The sequence below is a fragment of the Lissotriton helveticus genome, chromosome 3_1 (genome assembly GCF_964261635.1).
Source record: "Lissotriton helveticus chromosome 3_1, aLisHel1.1, whole genome shotgun sequence".
In the NCBI taxonomy this organism is placed as follows: domain Eukaryota; kingdom Metazoa; phylum Chordata; class Amphibia; order Caudata; family Salamandridae; genus Lissotriton; species Lissotriton helveticus.
The window spans coordinates 130359754-130380679 of NC_136061.1; the positions used below are offsets into that span (position 1 = coordinate 130359754).

General features: G+C 49.8%; 1 protein-coding gene across 4 annotated transcripts in view; it reads left to right on the plus strand.

Annotated features, from left to right (window-relative positions):
• The window catches only part of CUX1 (cut like homeobox 1), a 1380044-nt gene that overhangs the window by 634533 nt on the left and 724585 nt on the right, over positions 1–20926 (plus strand). For all 4 annotated transcript variants that reach the window (XM_078679377.1, XM_078679375.1, XM_078679376.1 and 1 more), the window contains exons 12-13: positions 1076–1134; positions 19386–19434. In XM_078679377.1, the coding sequence (XP_078535503.1) occupies positions 1076–1134; positions 19386–19434 (108 nt within the window). The remainder of the gene's footprint in view (positions 1–1075; positions 1135–19385; positions 19435–20926) is intronic.

Below are 20926 nucleotides of genomic sequence, written 5' to 3' on the forward strand. Positions count from 1 at the left end.
TATTGGTTCGCAGACCCACCACCGGAGTTGGTATTGCTGGGGTATCTATTCTAAGGTAAGGAATCTATCACTAACGTGTCTCTTTCAGATGCACAAGTTACTACTTGTGTAACGATATATCTGTAAGAGACATTAGTTAGTGATCGATTCCTTACCGACTCACCCATCCTCCTTGTTCTGCGAACCGATATCTAGGGTTAAGGTCATCCCCTTTTAGGGCCCTAGTGTCATGGCACCAGTGTTGGTTCTATCATTGCTCTGCGTATCTGGCGCGGAAAAGCTGTGTATCAGAACTGATGTCAGCGCACAAGGGTGGCGTCTAAGTACTCCGGCGACGTCATTCCGGCGCTAACGACGCCGACGACGGACGCGGAGCCGCGGATGACGCCTACCGACGCGCAGGGGTGTTGCTACACAAAAGTTTCCGGATCCAGTCTGACGCCTGGGGATATTCTAAGGTAAGGAATCTATCACTAACTAATGTCTCTTACAGATATATTGTTACACAAGTAGTAACTTGTGCATCTAGTGGCACATCGGAGCATTGCTGGAAACTTTATCTGGATCCAGTCTCGCGCCTGGATGTATTCCAAATCAAAGGAATTTGTGATTAGATAAAGTATCTACCAGGAATAGCGTCACCATAGGTAATTAACTTGATCTACTGTTCGTGCCCATGGCGAATGTGTGAGCGGTGTGGATTCCAATTAAATGTAGGAAAACCTTAATGACGCCAGAGTACTCTACGGTGGATCTTACAAGGTCTTTGCTTATATACTGTTGCTTTGAGTGCCTAGGCTAAAGACCACCCTTACCTCGGCCACACTGTAGATTTGATCTGTGTTCCCAGAATATGTGAGACCCACCACACAGGCATTTTTTCTGGTTACTGAGGCAGAATCAAGGAGCATCCTGTGGAAGTATGATTAGTGGAGGCAACATATGTGGATATCTTCAAGTGTAACAGTTATTAGAAGTCTGTTGCAGTGCTCCAGTTTAACAAGAATATATGTGATCTGTCTTCAGTGAAAGACGTGTTCTTTTTTGTCATCTTTTGCATTTTTATTTTTTGCAGCAATTGGAAGAAAAGCTGAAAGGTCAGGCGGACTATGAAGAGGTTAAAAAAGAATTAACGTGAGTATGTTAATTAATAAAAATGTACGTTGAAGTACTTCTGTTTTGGCATTTCTTGGCTGTCTACCGTATTGAAAATGACTGATATGGTACTCCACTTGCTAATTTTTATTTACATATACTATTAGAATATCTTCACTTATATATGGAATTCTAGGTAGCATTTTTTTTAAAGAGAAATATTTCCCAAAAATATTTTAAGACCCAGTGATGTTCACTGAAAAGTAGCATTTTAAGTGTTTTTTTTGTTTCCAATCTAATTGGATGATAAAATAATTATCAGCAAACAACAACTGGGGTAGAAATAGAATGTTTAGTTCCATCACCTAAATAGCCAGAAACGCTTTATCGTACTTACAGAAGAATTTAAATTTAGCATTTTCACTTTAAGGATTTTACTGCTGGCAACTTTGGCCGGCTAAGCGGGCCCACACAATGAAGCCATTTCTTGCTTATTGCTGTCCCTGCAAGAGAGGGCCTCCTCCTCCATCGGCCCATCTCTTCTACCTTGAGGGATCCTTGAGAAAAAGGCACCATCATTGCTTATGTTCCACGTGAAGTTCTTTGAATTTGAGGTTTGACTGCGCCTTGATAAGGGATTCTTAGTCAGTGAGTTCCCAATCGACGTTGTCACCTAGAACTAAGATGTCTAGAACTCCAGGAATAGTCAATGCTTCAGAACTGTAGAAGAGACACAAATCTGCTACCACACGCGTGATTCATCCTGCATCGTTAGGGGCCACCTTTCCGAAATGACAAGGGCAACATCCTAAATCCCATCTGATAGCGTTAATTAGGCCTGGAAAGCTGAGGAACTAGACTTGGAGACAGAGCCCAGGAATGCTATCCCAGGCACTGTCCACTTTCAAAAATACACAGACCGCTTCTCAGATACTTTAAGCATGTTACTTATGTATTGGGACAGGTACAGCACACACATGCCTACTGACCATTAGGGCACTGTGTAAAAGTAGCAGTGGTGAGAAGTAAATAGGTTAAAGGAAGTTGATTCATAGTTGGACTAGAAGTCCCCCAACTTTGAACATTACTTCTTGGCCTCGCAGCTACAGTGGCTGGCCAAGTGGCTTCAGTTATCGGACAGGGCCAGGACAACTGCAGCCTGACATCAGTTCCACATTTTGCATTCATTCCACCCTTGCACCAGATGGCCGACCCAGTCTCCTGCACTTCTACACCCGTGTTTTAAACATAGTCTTCTAATTACCAAAGCTACCCAGCTATATGCCCCTGCGCTTTGGCTCCTGGGCACCCATCGGGTCGATCAGATCACGTCTGCGAGGGAACTTGGCACCTGGCACGAAATATGCTTGCACACACTGATGGATCTCTACTGAGGTGTCCCACTCACACCATTCAAAACCCTAATAACAAAGGGTGGGACTTCCACCTGACCACTTCCTCCTCCATAACTCCATGATCGGGGCACTTGCAGCATGTTGGGGTGGCATGCAACAGGAACGCTCAATGCATTTCACCGTCCAATACCTTCATGTCATGGACACAGGCCGCCGTCTGACACAATAGTTTGCTGATTCACTGCACACACACGCTGCCGTTCTGCTGACCCTGCTACGTGGGACATGGGAAAGGGATCACAGACCCAGATACAGAGTAGAGGGCCATAGTGGAAAATTCTGCTCTTGTACTGTGCAACTCACGTTTCTGCCTTATTCATCACTACATACTCCATAGGGCCTACTTTACTCCGGAAAAGGTGAACTGATACTATCACCACCCTGATGCTGCCTCTTCCCGCTGCTCTGTTCCTGATGCTGGCCCCGTGCACATGTTATGGGACTGGCCCTCCCTTCACCAGTACTGGCTAGGCTTGACCTACCAGTTAGTAGACAGCACGGAGAGACCCCTACCCCATACATGGGAGGTCTGTTTACTGGGCTTCATTTGCAAAGATAAGAAGCATAGGGTCACCACAAAGTTTTTAGTCCTGGGATTTACTCCTTCCCATGCATTTAATCACCCGAGCATGGATGTAGTCAGCACCACCTGCGGTCTCCACTTAGGATCTTTCCGTGTGGGCCTAGATGTCATTCTGACTGACTTTCAAGCATACGTAGCTCCTACTGATACACCACCTGAGACATCGTCTGCGTCTCCAGCGACTGCAGCAACTCACCAGTCGATTATCTGTTGTCTGGACCCTCCCCTGAATGCGCCCCCCCCCACCCAATATGGTAACAGTTTTTGCATTCCTCATCCTAACTGTTTCTCTGTAATGGTGCATTTTGATCCTTTCCACATGTTGAACAATTGCGCACGCTGCATTTTTGATGCTCCCTGCTTGGGAAGAACCCCCCTATTTGTTCTTCTCCTTTTTATCATTCCTACTTTTCCTATATAATAATCTGTCTCTTCTGTGTTTTGCACTGATGCTCCTTGTTGTTATTGCTGTATATCACATGCATCACACATTGGCTGTGGGTAATGATTCAAGCATGTAAATATATAAAAGATATCAATGTTGGAGAACTGGAGTTACAGGTAAGTAGGTAATTTCACTTGTTGCTCGTTTCCTCCCATGCCTTTTGTTGTTCAACAGTGTGACTCAAACTTTAGCTTGTGCATTCCTCATGGCTTCTCTGTTTCAGCCTCTTCGAAGTTGTCCATGCATCGGTTGACCTTGAATATTGTCTTTTTGGCGAGCATTACCTGTGTTACATACTTGGTGTTCTTGAAGCCATATTAGTTCTACTTTCTTACACCAAATTTCCCCAACACAGGTGCAAACTGTGCTCTTGCCCTTTCTTCCTGGTGAGGTACTGCCCCCTTTTTCATAAGGGACAGTTCGTCCCTCCTCACCTGTTTAAGGAAGAGGAGCAGCTCTACAGGCAGGACCCTAGGAGATCAGTCTATTCTACTTTGGTCAGACAAGACTGAACAGGGTGGATGACAAGCTTTTTCTTCATTTATATGGTGCTATATTGGCTTAGGCTGTGACAAAATCACCATTATGTCATCATTAATATTGCTTACCTTGTACAAGAACAAATCTCCTGAAGAGATTCTTGCCTATTTGGAATATGGCCAGCGTGGCTTACAGGCTGCATCTGTTGGTGATGCCAGTGACTGCAATTTACTGGGCTACAATTTGGTCTTCGCGTCACATGGTGGCAAAGCACCATTAGGAACGATGGCTACTTTCCAAGGGTTGTTCCCCAAAAAGTGTCTCTCTCTTAGAGATGCATTCTGTCTTGAGTCGAGCTCGAAATTTTTTCCCACCTCTGCCTTTTTTGCACAGAGGTATGAAGAAGATCAGGAGCAATCGGCCCAAGTCTTCATGTGGCGCTGGAATGGGCCAGGAAAGTATGGCATCCGGTACTTCTGGACATGTGCTTCTATCCAAGCAGCTAGGCAGGGTGGTGATCCAGGTTGAGCTGCGACAATTGAATGCCTTCGATCTTCCTCACAAAGTAGTGGATGTGATTCTAGCGACCACAAATCCATCTATGAAAACTGTTTATGTTGAACGCTTGGGTAAAGTTGTGCCCTTGTGTAATTCCCTCCATACTGACTGATTACAACCAAAGTTGTCAGGTGTTTCGCTTTTTTTACTGTCTTTACCCCATTAAAGACATGTTGAGGGCCTTGTTAAACGTTATTTGTTAGTCCTTTGGCCTTTTTACATTTAAGCGACCATCTGTCCTTATTTACTTTACCTATTATGATTAGTTTTTTAAATGGTCTGGTGTGCATGTGTCCACCCAAGCCATTTGTGATGCTCCAGTCGGACCTTAATTTGTTTACGTTTCTTTATTTAACCAATGTGAGGAAATGCACTGCTCTCCTTTGCGTCTCTGGTCTCTCAAAATAATCTATCTCGCAGTGATAACTTAAGTTCGTTGCATGAGGGAACTACAAGCTCTGTCTGTTGATCTACTGTACACCACCTTTTTCTCATGGATAATTATTTCTGCTGATTCCTCAACTGTATAATAATCCCATGTGCCAGAGTGGAGCCGGAATCTTCAAAGCAATCATGTCACCAGTAGGGGGTGCTGACTTTGTATTGATACCTGAAGTAGCATCAGATAATGTCGCCAAAGCCATACGGCACTCACTCCAGCACTAACCGCTTCAGTTCCTTTTTTGCAGTGCCATCCACGAGGATCCTGAGCTCTCTGTCTACCGAGAGTTGAGTTTTCTTCACAAAACATTTTTCCTAAGTTGAGTCCTGTCTCTACCTAAATGCTCCTGCTCCAAGTTCTGTAGAATTGTAAGAAACAGATGTCCGTTAAGGACCACCTCGCCATCTGCTTGTGGTTTCTTGGCTCGGTCCAGAAATCTTTTTGTGTGACTCCTATCAGAACATGCACCCTAAGGCCATCAAAGAACGTGAAACCAATCTGTTCATGGTACAGGCCTATGATGAAAGGTGAAGTCGATGTCTATCTAGACTACAGGCCAGATCTCCATCTACTAATTCCTCTGGAGCGAAGAGAACAAAGCATAGATGTGAGAAAGTGCCATCTTTCTTGCATTGGTATGCCCCCACTTTTTTCTGAACTGCTGATGTGCTTTGACTGAGTATGCCCTGGGTTCCTGCCAACCAGGTACCCAGGGCCTGTGTTCCTTCCCTAAATCTACTCTGAAACAAAAGCCCCAATTGGCATCTCTGGCCACCTGTCGGCCCCTAGTAAATGGTACCCTAGGTACCCAGGGCCTGGTGACCAGAGAAGACCCCTGAGGGCTGCAGCACTTTTTGTGCCACCCTCAGGGGCCCTGTACCCTGGCACCCACACACTGCCTTTGCAGGCTGAGTGCCTAAGTACAGAACTAAAACAAGAGTCGACATGGCACACACCCCTGTGTGCCATGCCCACAGAACCCACTTCCCTGGCATACTTAAGTCACCCCTCTAGCTGGGTACCCTATGCCACAGGTGAGGGCACAGTGCATGAGCCCTCTGCCCCTACAATACCCAGGGCCATTCCTGGGCACTGTAAGTGCAGTGATGCCATTAAGAGTATATGGTGCTGGGAGGTTGTCATTATGAACTCCCCAGTACCATAATGGCTACACTGAAGACTGACAAGTTTGGTACCAAACTTTTCAGCACATTAAACCCGCACTGATGCCAGTGTGAGATTTAATGTAAAATGCACCAGAGGGCATCTTAGACATGGCCTCCAAAACCCGAACCTACAATCCACGCCTGGGCAGAGTCGCTGCAGAGGCTGCCACACAGCAGACATGTTGCTGGACCCCTGGGTGGAGAGCCCCCCGCTCTCCTGGGCCTGCAACAATGCACATCCTGGGTGAGGTGCTAGGCCTTCTCCCCCAGGATGGGCAGGGGGAAGCTTCAAAGGCATGCCGCCTCTGAGAGCTTCTCCAGACCATTTGCTGTACCCAGCAACTGCCGCCCCCCTCCAACCCCCCTACCCGCATGGGAAGGAGAAGTCGAAGAGGCGACATCGCTCTTCTGACTCCCCTCGCCGGTCGCACGACTCGGCCGAGGTTTCGGGTGGCACCACCCACGCGGGTCCAACTGGGGGTCCTAGCATGCCGGCGGCTTCGGCCCCGTCATCGTCGGCGACTTCGGTCCCGGCGCCGCAGGACCCCCCGGGATCCAGGCCTGGATCACGGTCGACGCCAGTTGACCTCACGACTCCTCCGCTGGCGCCGACCCCTATGGTGCCTCTCCCGGCACCGTCCTCTGACGACGCCTCCCCCGGTTTTAGCCCCAGGCCAGGTCCGGCGTCTGATCGGCGCCGTCTCCGGCGTCGGTCAGTGAGCAATTCATCTATGACCCGGCTCCGTCCTTTATGCCTGTTTATCAGGACACGGAAGAGGGGGAGTACTGGGAGGGGTCTGAGGTTAAGTCAGGACTGGACAGATGAGCTGGGGGAGGCCAGTGGTCTTGACACATCTCTCCTTCCTCCGTGGCTATGGAGGAGGGTGCTACATATGGTGTGGTGTTGCGCAGGGCAGCTAAGGCCTTGGTTCCTAAACTGCCTGCTGAGGCTGTGAGGACTAATCTCCTCAACGCGAGGCTTCAACCGCCAGTAAGTTCTTCGGAGCCTATGCTGCTGTTCAATGAGGCCCTCACTGACGTTCTGATAGGCACTTTGTCCAAGCCCTCCACAGTGCCTCCTGTGGATTGGAACGTGGCCAGACGCCACCACCCGGCTCCGGGCGACCCCTGCTTTCTGTCTGTACACCCCACCACGAGAGTCTGGTGATCCAGGCCTCTACGTCCCAGACCACATTCCCGACCGCTCCCCTGGATCGGGAATCCAAAAGGCTTGATCAGTTTGGGAAGAAACTGTTCTCCTCAGTCAGAGTGCTAAAGAAGGTCAGGCACGACCGGGCCCATGTCATCCTTGTGGCTCCGGACTGGGCACGAAGATACTGGTATCCTGAGCTACTCAGTGTGTCAGTCGATCCCCCGATACGTCTGCCTCTTCAGGAGGACCATCTGTCGCAGTAACAGGGGACGGTCCTCCACCCGAACCTGTCCAGTCTCCACCTATATGCGTGGAGATTGAGCGGCGACAGTTGAGGTAATTTGACTTGCCTTCTGAAGTCTGTGATGTAATTCTGACAGCCAGGCGTCCCTCCACAAAAACGGTATACGCCTGCAGGTGGAACAAATTTGTGGATCCGTTCTCTGCCCTTCTGTTGTAAATAGGTTCTTGAAAGGTATCACGCACATGTTCCCTCCTGTTCCTTTCGTGATGCCTCAGTGGGACTTGAACCTGGTTCTTACTTATCTGATGTGCGCTCCCTTTGAGCCGCTTCATAATTGCCCTCTTAGTCTTCTGACTCTCAAAACTGCTTTCCTGGTTGCCATCACCTCTGCCAGAGGAGTGAGTGAGCTCCAGGCTCTTTCCTCTAAGCCTCCTTTCCTCTCCGTCCATCCGGACAAGGTTGTTCTGAGGACTCGTCCTTCTTTTCTGCCCAAGGTTGTTACTGCCTTTCACATCGGCCAGTCCATTACCTTGCCCACCTTCTTTCAGCATCCCTCGAAAGAGGAAGAGAGGCTCCACCGTCTGGACCCAGAACGTGCGCTCTACTTTTACCTCAACCGCACACAACAGTTCCGGGTGGACGACCAACTCTTTGTTGGCTACGTGGGCGCTAAGAAGGGACGGGTGGTGCACAAGCGGACAATCTCTCGGTGGGTCGTTTTGTGCATCAAGGTCTGTTATTCCTTGGCTAAAAAGGGGCCTCCTGTGGGGCTGCGCGCCCATTTCACTCGGGCCACTTCGGCTTCTACTGCCCTGGGTCGGGAAGTCCCTTTGCAGGACATTTGTCAGGTAGCTACGTGGGCCTCGCTGCATACGTTTGCCAAGCACTACTGCCTGGACAGTCAAGTCTGGAGAGATGGCTTTTTTGGCCGTTCCGTTCTCCAGGACTTCCTGGTGTGATCTTGGTTTGCAGGCCCACCACCAGGTTGGTATTGCTGGGGTATCTAGTCTAAGGTAAGGAATCTAACTAACGTGTTTCTTTCAGATGAACAAGTTACTTACCTTAGGTAACTATATAGCTGTAAGAAACATTAGTTAGTTAGATTCCTTGCCTCCCCACCCATCCTACCCGTTCAGCGAACCGATATCTAGGATTAAGGTAGTTCCCTTTGAGGGCCCTAGTTTCCTGGCACCAGTGTCGGTTTCTTGCATGGCTCTGCGTTTCTGGCGCGTAAAGCTATGTACAGACTTGACGTCAGCTCGCGAGGGCGGCATCTAAGTACTCCGACGTCATCCCTGCGATCACGAGACTGATGCTGAGCCGCCGACGACATACGCGGAGCCGCAGACGATGCCTACCGACGTACAGGGGTACTGCTGACGAAAACTTTTCGGATCCAGTCTGATCCCTGGGGATATTCTAAGGTAAGGAATCTTAACTAACTAATGTTTCTTACAGATATATAGTTACCAAAAGTAAGTAACTTGTTCCTCTCGCCTACATACAAGTCCCTTGTAAAAGGTACCAGTGAAGGGCATTGTGACCAGAGAGGGTCTCTAAGGGCTGCAGCATGTATTGTGCCACCCTAAGAAACCCCTCATCAAACACATGCACATTACCACTGCAGCCTGCATGTTTTAGTGCTGATAAAAGTGAAGAGTTCACCTGGTACACATACCTGTGTGCCAGCCCTACCAGCATTGCAAGAGGCCTAGGTAACTCACCCCCCACAGCAGGCCTTACAACCGTAAAGCAGGGTGTACAATACCTCTTCTGAGGACATATCTTCATGAACAGATAGTGAGTGTCTAAGTCCATTCTTTGCCATCATAGGTGCACAGTGAAGCCATACTGAGTACATGAACTGGGTGCTTGTCAATACAAGTACCACAGCTCCTTGATGGCTTCACCGATTTCCCAGATGTTTGGTGCCAAACCTTTCAGATTAATGAGCCCACACCAATGCCAGTGTTGGATTTATTAATAAATGCACTCAGAGGGCCTCGCTGAAAATCAAACCAGGGGCTATTGTGTAACTGACTAATCTGCGCAAGCCTGCCACTTCCAGACATGTTTCAGATGGATGTATGACTGAACAACTACCACTATAACAACGAATGCCTAAACCACGAAGGCTAAACCACTTCCAAAGCCAAACCACTACGTTCTTTACAACGACTTTCTAAACTGCGAAAAATAATCAAGTTCAATATTACCTGAATCTACCACTACATTCCCTTAAACGCATGTTTGAAACACAGTTTGATAAAATATAATTAAATTAAACATGTCTTTTTAGAAAAACAATTTGACCTAATTACAAAAAGACACTCCTGAACATTTCTAAACAATAAAATATTTATCCAATTTCTCTTTTTTCAATTTTGACTAGAATGCTAACTAAATTAATTTTAAATTTTTCAACATTCACTAATTAAAACTATACTAAAATAAGCATGTTCTTACAGAATTTTATTTTTTTATACTTATTTTATTAAATGTTTAATTTTTTTTAAAAATTTGACTTATTTTACACATATTTAAAAGTCCATTCTCCATTGTTTAACCATTTTAAATGTGGCAACCAGTCGCACTAACACTGTAAATTTAAATTAAGACTAACATCGACAGCGTGATTAAAAATACCTTACATTCCGTTCCAAATTGCAATTATTTTAATATAATTACACTTTCATTTAAGTTTATTTATTTAAATATTGTCACTTAGATCTGGTTTATTAAGTCGTGGTTCATCTACAGTAGTGGTTAAGGTGGTCGTTGTTCATGTTAAGGTCGTTGTTGAGGATTCATTGTTTATTACACTTGTTGTTAGGGATTCGTTGTTAAGGTTGTTTCCCGTTTCAGACCCCTGAGGTGGTAGCCTTGTGCTCTCGTGGGTCAGAAACAAAGCCTGCTCTGCGTGGAGGCGCTCCATTCCTACCCCCAAGCAAGAACAGCATTCAAGGGAAGTGAGCCTCAAAGGCTAGCCAGGGCTTTTCCAGTTAGTGGAGATGCCTGACCAAGCCCCACTATTGGCAGCAAGGTCAGTGGGAAAATTGTTAACCAGGAGAGGTGTGTCCCCTCTAAGCCAGGAAATTGCATGATTGTTTTCCTTACATAGGTTAACATTGAACTCTTCGAAAAATGCACTATGTCCGCTTTTTATACTTAAACTGTGATTTCACAAAACATATATCGGAAAGAGAAAATTAGTTGTAGATTCCTTACCTCTAGAATTTTCCCCATGCATCAGACTGGATGTGGAGACTTTTTTTGTCTGCAGTACTCCTGGGCGTCGAAAGGTGGCGTCGGTGGATTCCGTGTTCGTCTTGGGCATCACTGTCTCCGGAATGATGTCACAGTAGATGCCATCCTCGTGCTCTGACGTCAGTTCTCTCTCTTTCCCCGCTAGCCAGCGCAGATCCGGAGAGAGCGGTACCTCCAATCACGTTTTGACAGGACGTTTTTTGCGACTTTTGTTGACACTGTTTTTGGAGTCTATCGACTCCTGGTGCACACAGGGATGCCCAGGTGTCCTCGGCCCGGTTTCAAGGCTTGCGACACCTGTCGCAAGCGGATGTCGGTCACGGACCTGCACAGCGTGTGCCTATGGTGCCTGGAGCGCAACCATGATACCAAGTCGTGTTTCGGACCATGAATCCGAAGTCTTTGCAGGAGCGGTCCTGAAAGCTTCTCGAGGCCCGGCAGTCCGCTCTGCGCTGCTCGAGGTTCTGGTCGCGTGGGAGGTCGAGGGACCGGTCGCGGAGTCACCACGACTCGTAATCAAAGTCTTCGCACTCCTCAGGTAAGTCTGAGCACAAGAAGAAGTCGAAGAAGCATCGTCACTCTGTGACTTCTCCCGGTCCGTCGGCCGACGCGACGAGGTATCTGGATGGTGCCCGTCCCTCGGCACCGCGTGCGGACGCTGAAGGGTCGACTCAGAGTTTCCCTCCCATCCCCTCCCTTTCCGGGAGCCGGGGCAACACCTGCCCAGCTTTGGAGTTTCTACGAAGCGATGCATGCCATCTTTGGGATGGGAGCCCTCGGCCTTCGACGCTGGCGGCCCCGGCACCACAGGGTCCCTTTGGATCCAGGCCTGGATCCGGATCGGCGCTGGTCAACCTTGTAACACCTCCCCTGGTGCCGATTCGACCGGCACCAAGTGTGCAGCCGATGCTGGTTGAGTTCCCAGCCTGCGTCCACCTTGACCTGCACCTTGACTTGGACACTGAGCCGGACCGAAGATCGACCGATGCTGGATCCGGCACAGAGTGGTACTTTGGTACCTACGTTCTACCCTGCCATTCCCTAGAAGCCAGATTGGCAGCCATAGGAGGGTGAGGAGGACTGGGAAATGTCTGTAGACCCTTTAACTGGCCAGTTGGATGAACCGGACTGGAGAGAGGAGTTGTGGGGAAGCAAGTGGTGTGGATACCTCCCCAGACCTTGGCATGCTGTCTCCTCATACCGTGGCTACGGAGGAGGATGCTTTTTACGCAGTGGTGTTGCGTAGGGTGGCCGAGGCTCTCTACCTCAAGCTGCCTACAGTGGCAGGTAGGACAAATCAGAGCTCCTGCTGCCTTTTAATGAAGCCCTTACATACATCCTTTTGGGCACCTGGTCCAGGCCCAACACAGGTGCTCCTGTGGATAGGATGATAGCCTGTAGCCACCGCCCAGCTGCGGGCGACACCTCTTTCCTCTCCCAACACCATACCCCTGAGAGCTTGGTGGTCCAAACCTCTACGTCCCTAATGCACCACCTGATAGGAAATCCAAAAAGCTGGACCCTCTTAGAAAGATGTTTTCTTCCTCCAGCTTGGGACTGCGGTCGTTAAACACTGCATGTCTGTTGGGCCATTACTCCCATCCTGTGTGGGATACGGTCGTACAGTTGTTGCCACAGTGCCCGGAGGAGGGCCGTATAGTCACCGAAAGGAGAGGCGCAGTTGACAATTAGATTTGGACTGCACACCCCCTACTCGCTAGGCAGGACCATTTCCACGTTGGTAGCCCTTCGACGCTACGCCTGGCTGAGGTCGACTGGTTTCTTCAGGGATGTCCAGGCTACCTTACTGGACATGCCTTTTGATGACCGTCGCCTGTTCGGCGACAATGCAGACAATGCGCTAGAGCGCTTCAAAGACTCCTGGGCTACGGCCAGGTCATTGGTCCTCTCCACTACCCGCCCTGTGCAGTCTGCTTTTCGCCCCTTACGTGGCTGGTGCGCTCCGCCACGTTCTGCCTAGAGCCACAAGCTAGCGCAAGCTGTACAGCCCCTGCGCGGCCGGGACGTGGGACCCACCGTCATGGGGCTGGGGCCAGCGAGCAGGCCAGGCCACCAGTGCCCCCTCTGCAGCAGCCTCCAAACTCTCCTAGTCACACCTTTCAGGGCTACCACCTCCCCAACTGGCGCACCATCACGTCAGACATGTGAGTTTTGCAGATAGTCCGAAGTAGCTACTCCCTCTCCTTCGAGACTGCCCCTCCATCCATGCCACCTCAGTACCAACGCATTTCAGAGGATCATCTGGCCCTTCTCCAACAGGAAGTTATGGTTCTCTTGGCCAAGGGAGCCATCAAGCGGGTTCCTGCCCCAGAAGTAGGTCGTGGTTGCTATTCCCACGACTTTCTGCTGCTCAAGAAGGACAAAGGCCTGCGTCCTATCTTGGATCTCAGGAACGTCAACCAAAATGTTGATGCTAGCTCAGATCCTGTCTGCCCTCGACCCTGTAGGCTGGATGGTAGTGTTGGACTTGCACGATGCTTACTTTCACATCCCCGTCCTGCCGGCCCACCGGCGTTACCTGCGGTTGACGTTATGCCTCGAGCACTTTCCGTTTACCGTGCTCTCCTTTGGCCTTACCAGTGCCCCTCGGGTGTTCACCATTTGATGATAGTGGTTGCAGCTCACCTGCTGAGGCAGGGGTTCCAGTCTTCCCCTATCGCGACGACTGGCTGTTGAAGGCGGGCCCACGAAGGCAGTCTTCTCCCACTTCCAGACCATGGCGGACCACCTTTATTCGCTGGGGTTCACTATCAACTTGCCGAAGTCACACCTGATCCCTTTTCAGATGCTCCTTTTCCTCTGTGCTGTTGTGAAACACTCTGCAGTTACGGTCTTATCCTCCCGAGCAGTGAGTCCAGGATATTCAGGCTATGATATCGATGTTGCAGCCTCGAGCCTGGATTTCAGGGAGACTGACTTTGAGGCTGTTGTGCCTCATAGACTATTGTATCCTGGTTGCAAACCACGACCGACACCAACTCCGCTGCCACAGAATTTCACAGCTGGATCTCCCGCTGCGCCGTCAAACTCGCACCCCTCTGACACCTGCCAAACAACGCCTGCTGAAGGACGCCCGGTTCACCACTGAGCTACAGGAAGCCAGACACTCTTGCAGACGCCTAGAGAAATCCTAGCACAACCAGAAAACGACGGCAGCACGGAACAACGACAGGAGTCCCTTGAAGGAATATCTCCAGCGCATAAGGGACACCAAACAAACCTTCATTAGACCCATGACCTGAAAGAGACACATTAGTGATAGATTCCTTACCTTAGAATAACACCCCGGCGTCAGACTGGATCTGGAAAGTTTTTGCTTAGCAGTACATCTGCGCGTTAGGTGGCGTCCTGCGGCTCCACGGAGAGTACTTAGGTGCCAACCATGCACGCTGACGTCAGTTCTTTCTTTTTCTGCGCCAGTAAGCGCAGATCCGGATTGAGCACGTACCTAAGTCACTTTTTGACTGCTATTTGAGACTTTTTTTCTCCCCTCTTTTTTTCTCCTGGTGCATGTAGGTCTATGTCGGTGGCGGACCCCAGCGATGTTTGCCTCTACTGCCTGCCTTGCCTGCCCAAGACCTTGCGGGAGCGGCTTAGGAAATGGCTGGAGGTCCAGCATTTGTCACACCGCCTCTCCGGGTCTAGGGGCCTATCCCGGGACCGTTCACGGTACCGGAGCCGTTGCTCCTCGGACTCCAAGTCTTCGCCTTCGGATTCCGGTAAGCGTCGCCACAAAAAGAAGTCAAAGAAGCGTGTTTGCTCTCCGACAACCAATCGCTCCTAGGAGACTGACAAGGGGGGCAGGGGCTCTGCCCCTGCAGCTTCTCTGGAGCCTGGGAGTCCCGTGGCCTACCCGCCATACCCGGGTCCGTCGGCGACTCCCGAACAGGTGCAAGAGTTTCTTGCTGCCATGGGTCGCCTTTTTAGGCCTCAGGCTTCCGCCGGCGCGCCTTCGCGCCCTGCGGTCCCGTATCGAGGTCCTGTTGGCCCTGCGGCTCCGCCACCGGCGCCACTGGATCCTACGCCGTTGGCCCAGGTGCCACGAGGTGCGGCTCTGCCGGCTCCTGCGCACCCTCTGTGCTGGGGCCGGAGCATTGTGATTCTTTAGACAGCTCAGTTTCTATGACTGGCTGGTTTTAAGCAAGGATTGTCTTTTGGCACTTCAGTTCGCAGACCCACCTCCAAGGATGATGTGGCTTAGCTATCTAATTCTAAGATAAGGAATCTGCAGATAGATGTCTCTATCAGAGGTACTGCTGTGCAATAATTTCCGGATCCAGTCTGGCGCCTGGGGAGAATTCTAAGATAAGGAATCTGCAGCTACATCCTGTCTCTTAATCTGCAGGTTTTCAGGGACTGCCTATTTGGCTGCTTGTCCTGCAGGACTTCCTAGTCTAAACATGTGTAGGAAGCTGGCTCGGTATATACTATACCAAAATGAGGTATAGTGTGCTCATAGTCCAGTGGAACCCAAAAGGTAGGCAGGGGTATAAGTGGCTAGCTATTTGTGGTAGTGTTGGCAAGCAGTAAGGCTTTATCAGAGGGTAGTGTTAAGCCGTTGTTGTACACACTCAATCAGCAAATGATGTCATCCACTCAAAGACTGAACTCAGACCAATTGTGTTTGTATAAAAATATTAAGTTATTATATTTCTAGAGCCAAGCCTGGCACAGGTAAGTGAAGTAAATGCTTTGCAAAATATTATGCAGTGTTTACAAGTGAATGCAAGTTTAAATGCAGTTGTTTGAAATACAGGTAAGTCAAGGTATTGACATTACTGTACAGATTACTTTTTATTTACTTATTAAGTTACTTTTTCTACTCAGTGTGGTATGCCTAGATATCACACTGGGGCATTTCCTAGAGAAAAGGTAAGTAAAATCAGTTTTGCACAATTGTTATATTTCTGGGTTCCATACAAATCAACTCCACACAAAATATTTTTCAGAGAAAAACAGTCAATGGATTCCTATGGAGAGAAATGAAGTTAACAGTTACCAGGTAAGTACTCAGTCTTTGGGGTTGAGTTTCGGGGGTTAGCAGAAGGGTTTCCCCAGGGTCAAGGGTGCACTCTTGTTACACCCTCAGCGGCACTAGGGGGTCTGGATGCAGAGTGCTGAAGCCGAATGTTATCCAATGGGGGAAAGTCAGCCTCCGGTTGGTGGCTGCTTATGAGCAAACCACTGGGTTGTGGTAGCAAATCTCCTGGTGTTAGGCACAGGGCAAAGGGGGAGCCCACAAAGTGCACCTCAGTGGCGGGTGGGTGCTGGTTTGGCGTCGGGTACCCTGTTGATTTCAATTGGGATTCAATCAATCAATCAGCAAATTTGTAGAGCGCGCTACTCACCCGCTAGGGTCTCAAGGCGCTTGGAGGGGGGGGATTCGCTACTGCTCGAACAGCCAGGTCTTGAGTTGCTTTCTGAAGGAGAGATGGTCCTGGGTCATCCGAAGGTGGGTGGGGAGGGAGTTCCATGTTTTGGCCGCCAGGTAGGAGAAGGATCTTCCTTCGGCGGTGGATTTGTGGATTCGTGGGATGGAGGCGAGGGCGAGGCTGGTGGATCGGAGCTGGCAGGTGGGTGTGTAGAATGTGAGGCGGCTGTTGAGGTATTTCGGGCCCATGTCGTGGAGAGCCTTGTGTGCGTGGGTGAGGAGTCTGAACGTGATCCTCTTGGACGGGGAGCCAGTGCAGGTCTTTCAGATGGGCAGAGATGTGGCTGTGGCGAGGGATGTCCAGGATGAGTCGTGCAGAAGCGTTCTGTATGCGCGGGAGTCTCTTCTGGAGTTTGGCTGAAGTTCCGGCTAGAGGGATTCTCCGGTTTCTACATAGACTGCAGGCTTGGGGACCAGGATCTTCTGGAGGTGACCACCGGTTGGAGCGGTAAGTTGGGATGCCTGGGGATGCTGGGACACAGTAGGCTGGACCACCCAAGGCCGTGGGGCTTTGGGTGCAGGGGTGTTCTTTAGGCATTGGATTTCTCTTAACAGCTCCGGTCACGGTCGGCGGGATTCTCCAGAAAGAGGCTGTATGCTTCGCTGGGCGATTCGAGGCAGGTCAGAGATCACCAAATCTCGTGTCAGAATCACCAGGGAGACCTCGTAGTGGTGTTGGGCCACTCAAACTCTGGCTGTGGGCGACGGGTGCAGAGTGGTGAAGACTCGGGGATTGGGCTGGAGTGAGAGCTTGTTGGTGAACAAATCCGGTGTTCACGGGAGACAAGGTCTTTTTTTTGGAAGGCAGGGCAGGTCCTCAGGGTTCTTGAGGTTGCCTGCTGCAGGACACAACGGAGTTTCACTTCTGCAGATTCGAGTTGGGGACAGGCCAGTAGGGCTGGGGTAAGGTTGGGGCCAAGTCAGGGGGCGTCCTTCTCTTCTGAGCTTCGGCTGTTCGGCCCTTCTTCTTTTATTCTTGGTCATTGCTTGTCTGAGGAGGCAAGGTTCAGGGGTGCCCCTAAATACGAGATTTAGTGGCGTTACAGGTAAGTAAAGATTGGGACCAATGGGTCCCTTCCTTGGGGTGGGTACATACCCCTATTATGCCACCCACCAGTGGGAGCGGGGCATTTGCCGCTCTCTGGTTGGCTGGGTCCCCCCATCTGCAAGATGGGGGGGGACTGAGAGTTGTGCTTCTCCTCGCCTTCCCCACCTGAGGTGTGGAATTGGCAAAGGTGGGCACTCCTCCCTTCCTCACTTGTTTGTCCCCCCGATTCTCATATCCAAAGTGGGGGTCAGAACCAGTGGGGGGGAGTTGCTGGATGCAGCAAAGGCCTTGGGTAGCTCACAAATGCAGCAAGCCTTTGAAGCTTCCCCTTCGGGGACCCTGCCTATCTGGGGGCGGAGGCTTAGCACCTTGTCCCTGTTTGTGCATTGTTTCAAGCCCCTGAGAGCAGCAGGCTCTCGGCCCAGGGGTCCAGAAACATTTCTGGTGGTGGCAGCTTGCGAGCAGCCACTCGGTCTGGATGCTAGTGTTGGGTCGTTTTCAGGGGGCTTCTCTAAGATGCCATCTGAGTGCATTTTCCATTAAATCCCACACTGGCATCAGTGTGGGTTTAATGTGCTGAGAAGTTTGATACCAAACTTCCCAGTTTTCAATTAAGCTGTTATGGTACTGTGGAGTTCGTAATGACAAACTCCCAGCACCAAATACTTTTAATGGCATTACTGCACTTATAATGTCTAAGAATTAGCTTAGACACTGTAGGGGCACAGGGCTCATGCACCTGTGCTCTCACCACTGGTATAGTGCACCGAGCTAGAGGGGTGAGGATCTATGCCAGGGCCGTGGATTGTAGGCATGGCACACAGGGATGTGTGCCATGTCGACTCTTCACTTTGTTCTGCACCAAAACACGCAGCCTGCAAAATAAAAAAAATGAGAGAGAGAGAGAGAGAGAGAGAGAGAGAGAGAGAGAGAGAGAGAGAGAGAGAGAGAGAGAGAGAGAGAGAGAGAGAGAGAGAGAGAGAGAGAGAGAGAGAGAGAGAGAGAGAGAGAGAGAGAGAGAGAGAGAGAGAGAGAGAGAGAGAGAGAGAGAGAGAGAGAGAGAGAGAGAGAGAGAGAGAGAGAGAGAGAGAGAGAGAGAGAGAGAGAGAGAGAGAGAGAGAGAGAGAGAGAGAGAGAGAGAGAGAGATATATATATATATATATATATATATACATATACATATATATATACATATATACATATATATATACATATATACATACATACATACATTCCCAGGGGCCAGAGAGTGCCAATTGGGTTTTGTTTTTAATGCAGTTTTAGAGAAAGAATATAGGCCCTGGTTACCTGTTTGGCACGAGCCCAGTGCACACTCATAGCACATTAGCAGTTCAGCAGAAAAGTGGGTGCAACCATGCAAAAAGAGGGCACTTCCTTACAATGTGTCCCATGTCTCTCCGCCAGGTTTCATATCACAAAGGTAAGGAGTTTGCGGATAGATGTCTATATCGGATGGACAAGTTACTTAACTTCGGTCCTGCCTTATCTGGTCGAGACATGATCTAGCCGTAGATCCCATACCGACCCACCCATCATTCCTGCACCGCGGACAGGTTTTTAGGGTTAGCACTGTTTTTGGGGCCCTAGTTGTTCTGTTCCTCACCACAAGCAGATGATCTACCTGGAAGCTGTTACGTGTATGGAGTGGGCAGTGTGTGGGAGTTCATTTATATAGTAGTATAATCTGTATCTTCTGCCTGTCCTTATGTAATGATTGTAAAATGTTACATTTTCCTTCAGGCTAAGAAGATATTAGTCCCCCATACAATTCTTGTCTTTAGATTCATTCATGAAAATGTCAGTTGTGACAGCCTGTAATGGTATTATGTCCTTATGTTAAACTAGGTTGCTGTGCTGAGGTTGAGTTATGTACCCAAATGTTTTGCTTGTTTTTGTTTGGTAAAACTGTTTTAATCACCAAAATCAAAGTTTAGTAATCACCTTCTGGAATGTAGTCTTTTGTGGTAGTGGTGTTCTGACTGTAATGTATTAATCTCTCAATTTTAAATCTTTAGCATTTTGAAGTCCATGGAGTTCACACCATCTGAAGGAACCAATTTACAGGTACTGAATCACCTATCATTGGTGTTTGTGTTAATATTTTCACCTGACAAACAATATTTTTGTAAGTCATGTGGCAGCTATAATGGATTATTAAATCTAGCATGCTAACAAGATAACTATGGAATTTTCGGAGTGATAGAAACCTGTTGGGTTTTGGTTGAATCAAGAAGGAACTGTTATGGGAGGAATGGCCTGGCACCTGTCGAGATGGCTGCATTTTAACTATGCTCTGCAGTGCTGCTGAATTAACCCCCTCTATCCAAATCCTAATCTCCGCTCAGAACTGCATTGAAGAGCCAGGCAGAGCTCCTGAGAGCGGTTGGTGGTTGATGAGGTGCGATTGCTGCCATCCCAGGTCGAAACTGGAGTAAGACGGGTGTCCTGGGGGCAGTGCGCTGGGGCCACAACGAAGGTTGAATGATGTGTTGAGACGAGGCGATGTTCACCAGGACACTAAATGGAAGGAGTTTGTCCCAGTGAGATACTGCCATTACACTCTGGTTCCAGCTCAATATGGACCAGTGTCAGCCCCCCAACTGGTCAGCGGGGCAGTGAGGGCGCAAGAGGTGCCAGACACCTAGAAGCAGGCCTCTTGCAGAGACCAGCATCTGGCTCCGACTTGATGGGGGAGGGGTTAATCAGCCTGATGGACGTGCTAGCGGCAGTCTGGGACTCCCCATAGAAGTGAGTCGCAGTAGGCGGTCAGGACAAAAAGACAGCACTGCTGAGATTGTAGGCCTGGTGCTGCAGATGAAGCCTTCCCTGGCGGCTATAACGCATTTCAGGAGATGCCCTATTTAACCAGCAGAGCTGCGAGGGCCGTGACTCCCCCATTGGAGCCTTCGTCACGGTCTAAGCAGGCTTCTCTTCCTCCCGACATGGTCGAAGACAGGCATGGGATGCCTGAGGGTTTAGAGACATGATGAAGGAGTTGCCCCGGACCGCTCTGGCACCGACATCCTGGTTCAGACTGCAATAGGCCAGTGTCAATCAGTGACACTTATAAAGCGCGCTACATACCCGTAGGGTCTCAAGGCGCTGGGGGGGGGGGGGGGGTGCCGCTACTGCTCGAACAGCCAGGTCTTCAGCTTCTTCCTGAAGGAGAGGTGGTCTTGGGTCAGGCGCAGGTCGGTCGGGAGGGAGTTCCAGGTCTTGGCGGCCAGGTGGGAGAAGGACCTTCCGCCTGTAGTCGCTCTTCGGATGCGGGGGACGGCGGCGAGGGCGTGGTTGGCTGATCGGAGGTGGCGTTTGGGAGCGTAGAAGTTGACTCGGCTGTTGAGGTAGCTCGGGCCTTGGTTGTGTAGGGCTTTGTGTGCGTGGGTGAGGAGGCGGAAGGTGATTCTTTTGTTGACGGGGAGCCAGTGAAGGTCTCTCAGATGTCCGGAGATGTGGCTGGTTCGTGGGATGTCGAGGATGAGTCTGGCTGAGGCGTTCTGGATCCGCTGGAGTCTCTTCTGGAGCTTGGCGGTGGTACCGGCGTATAGGGCGTTGC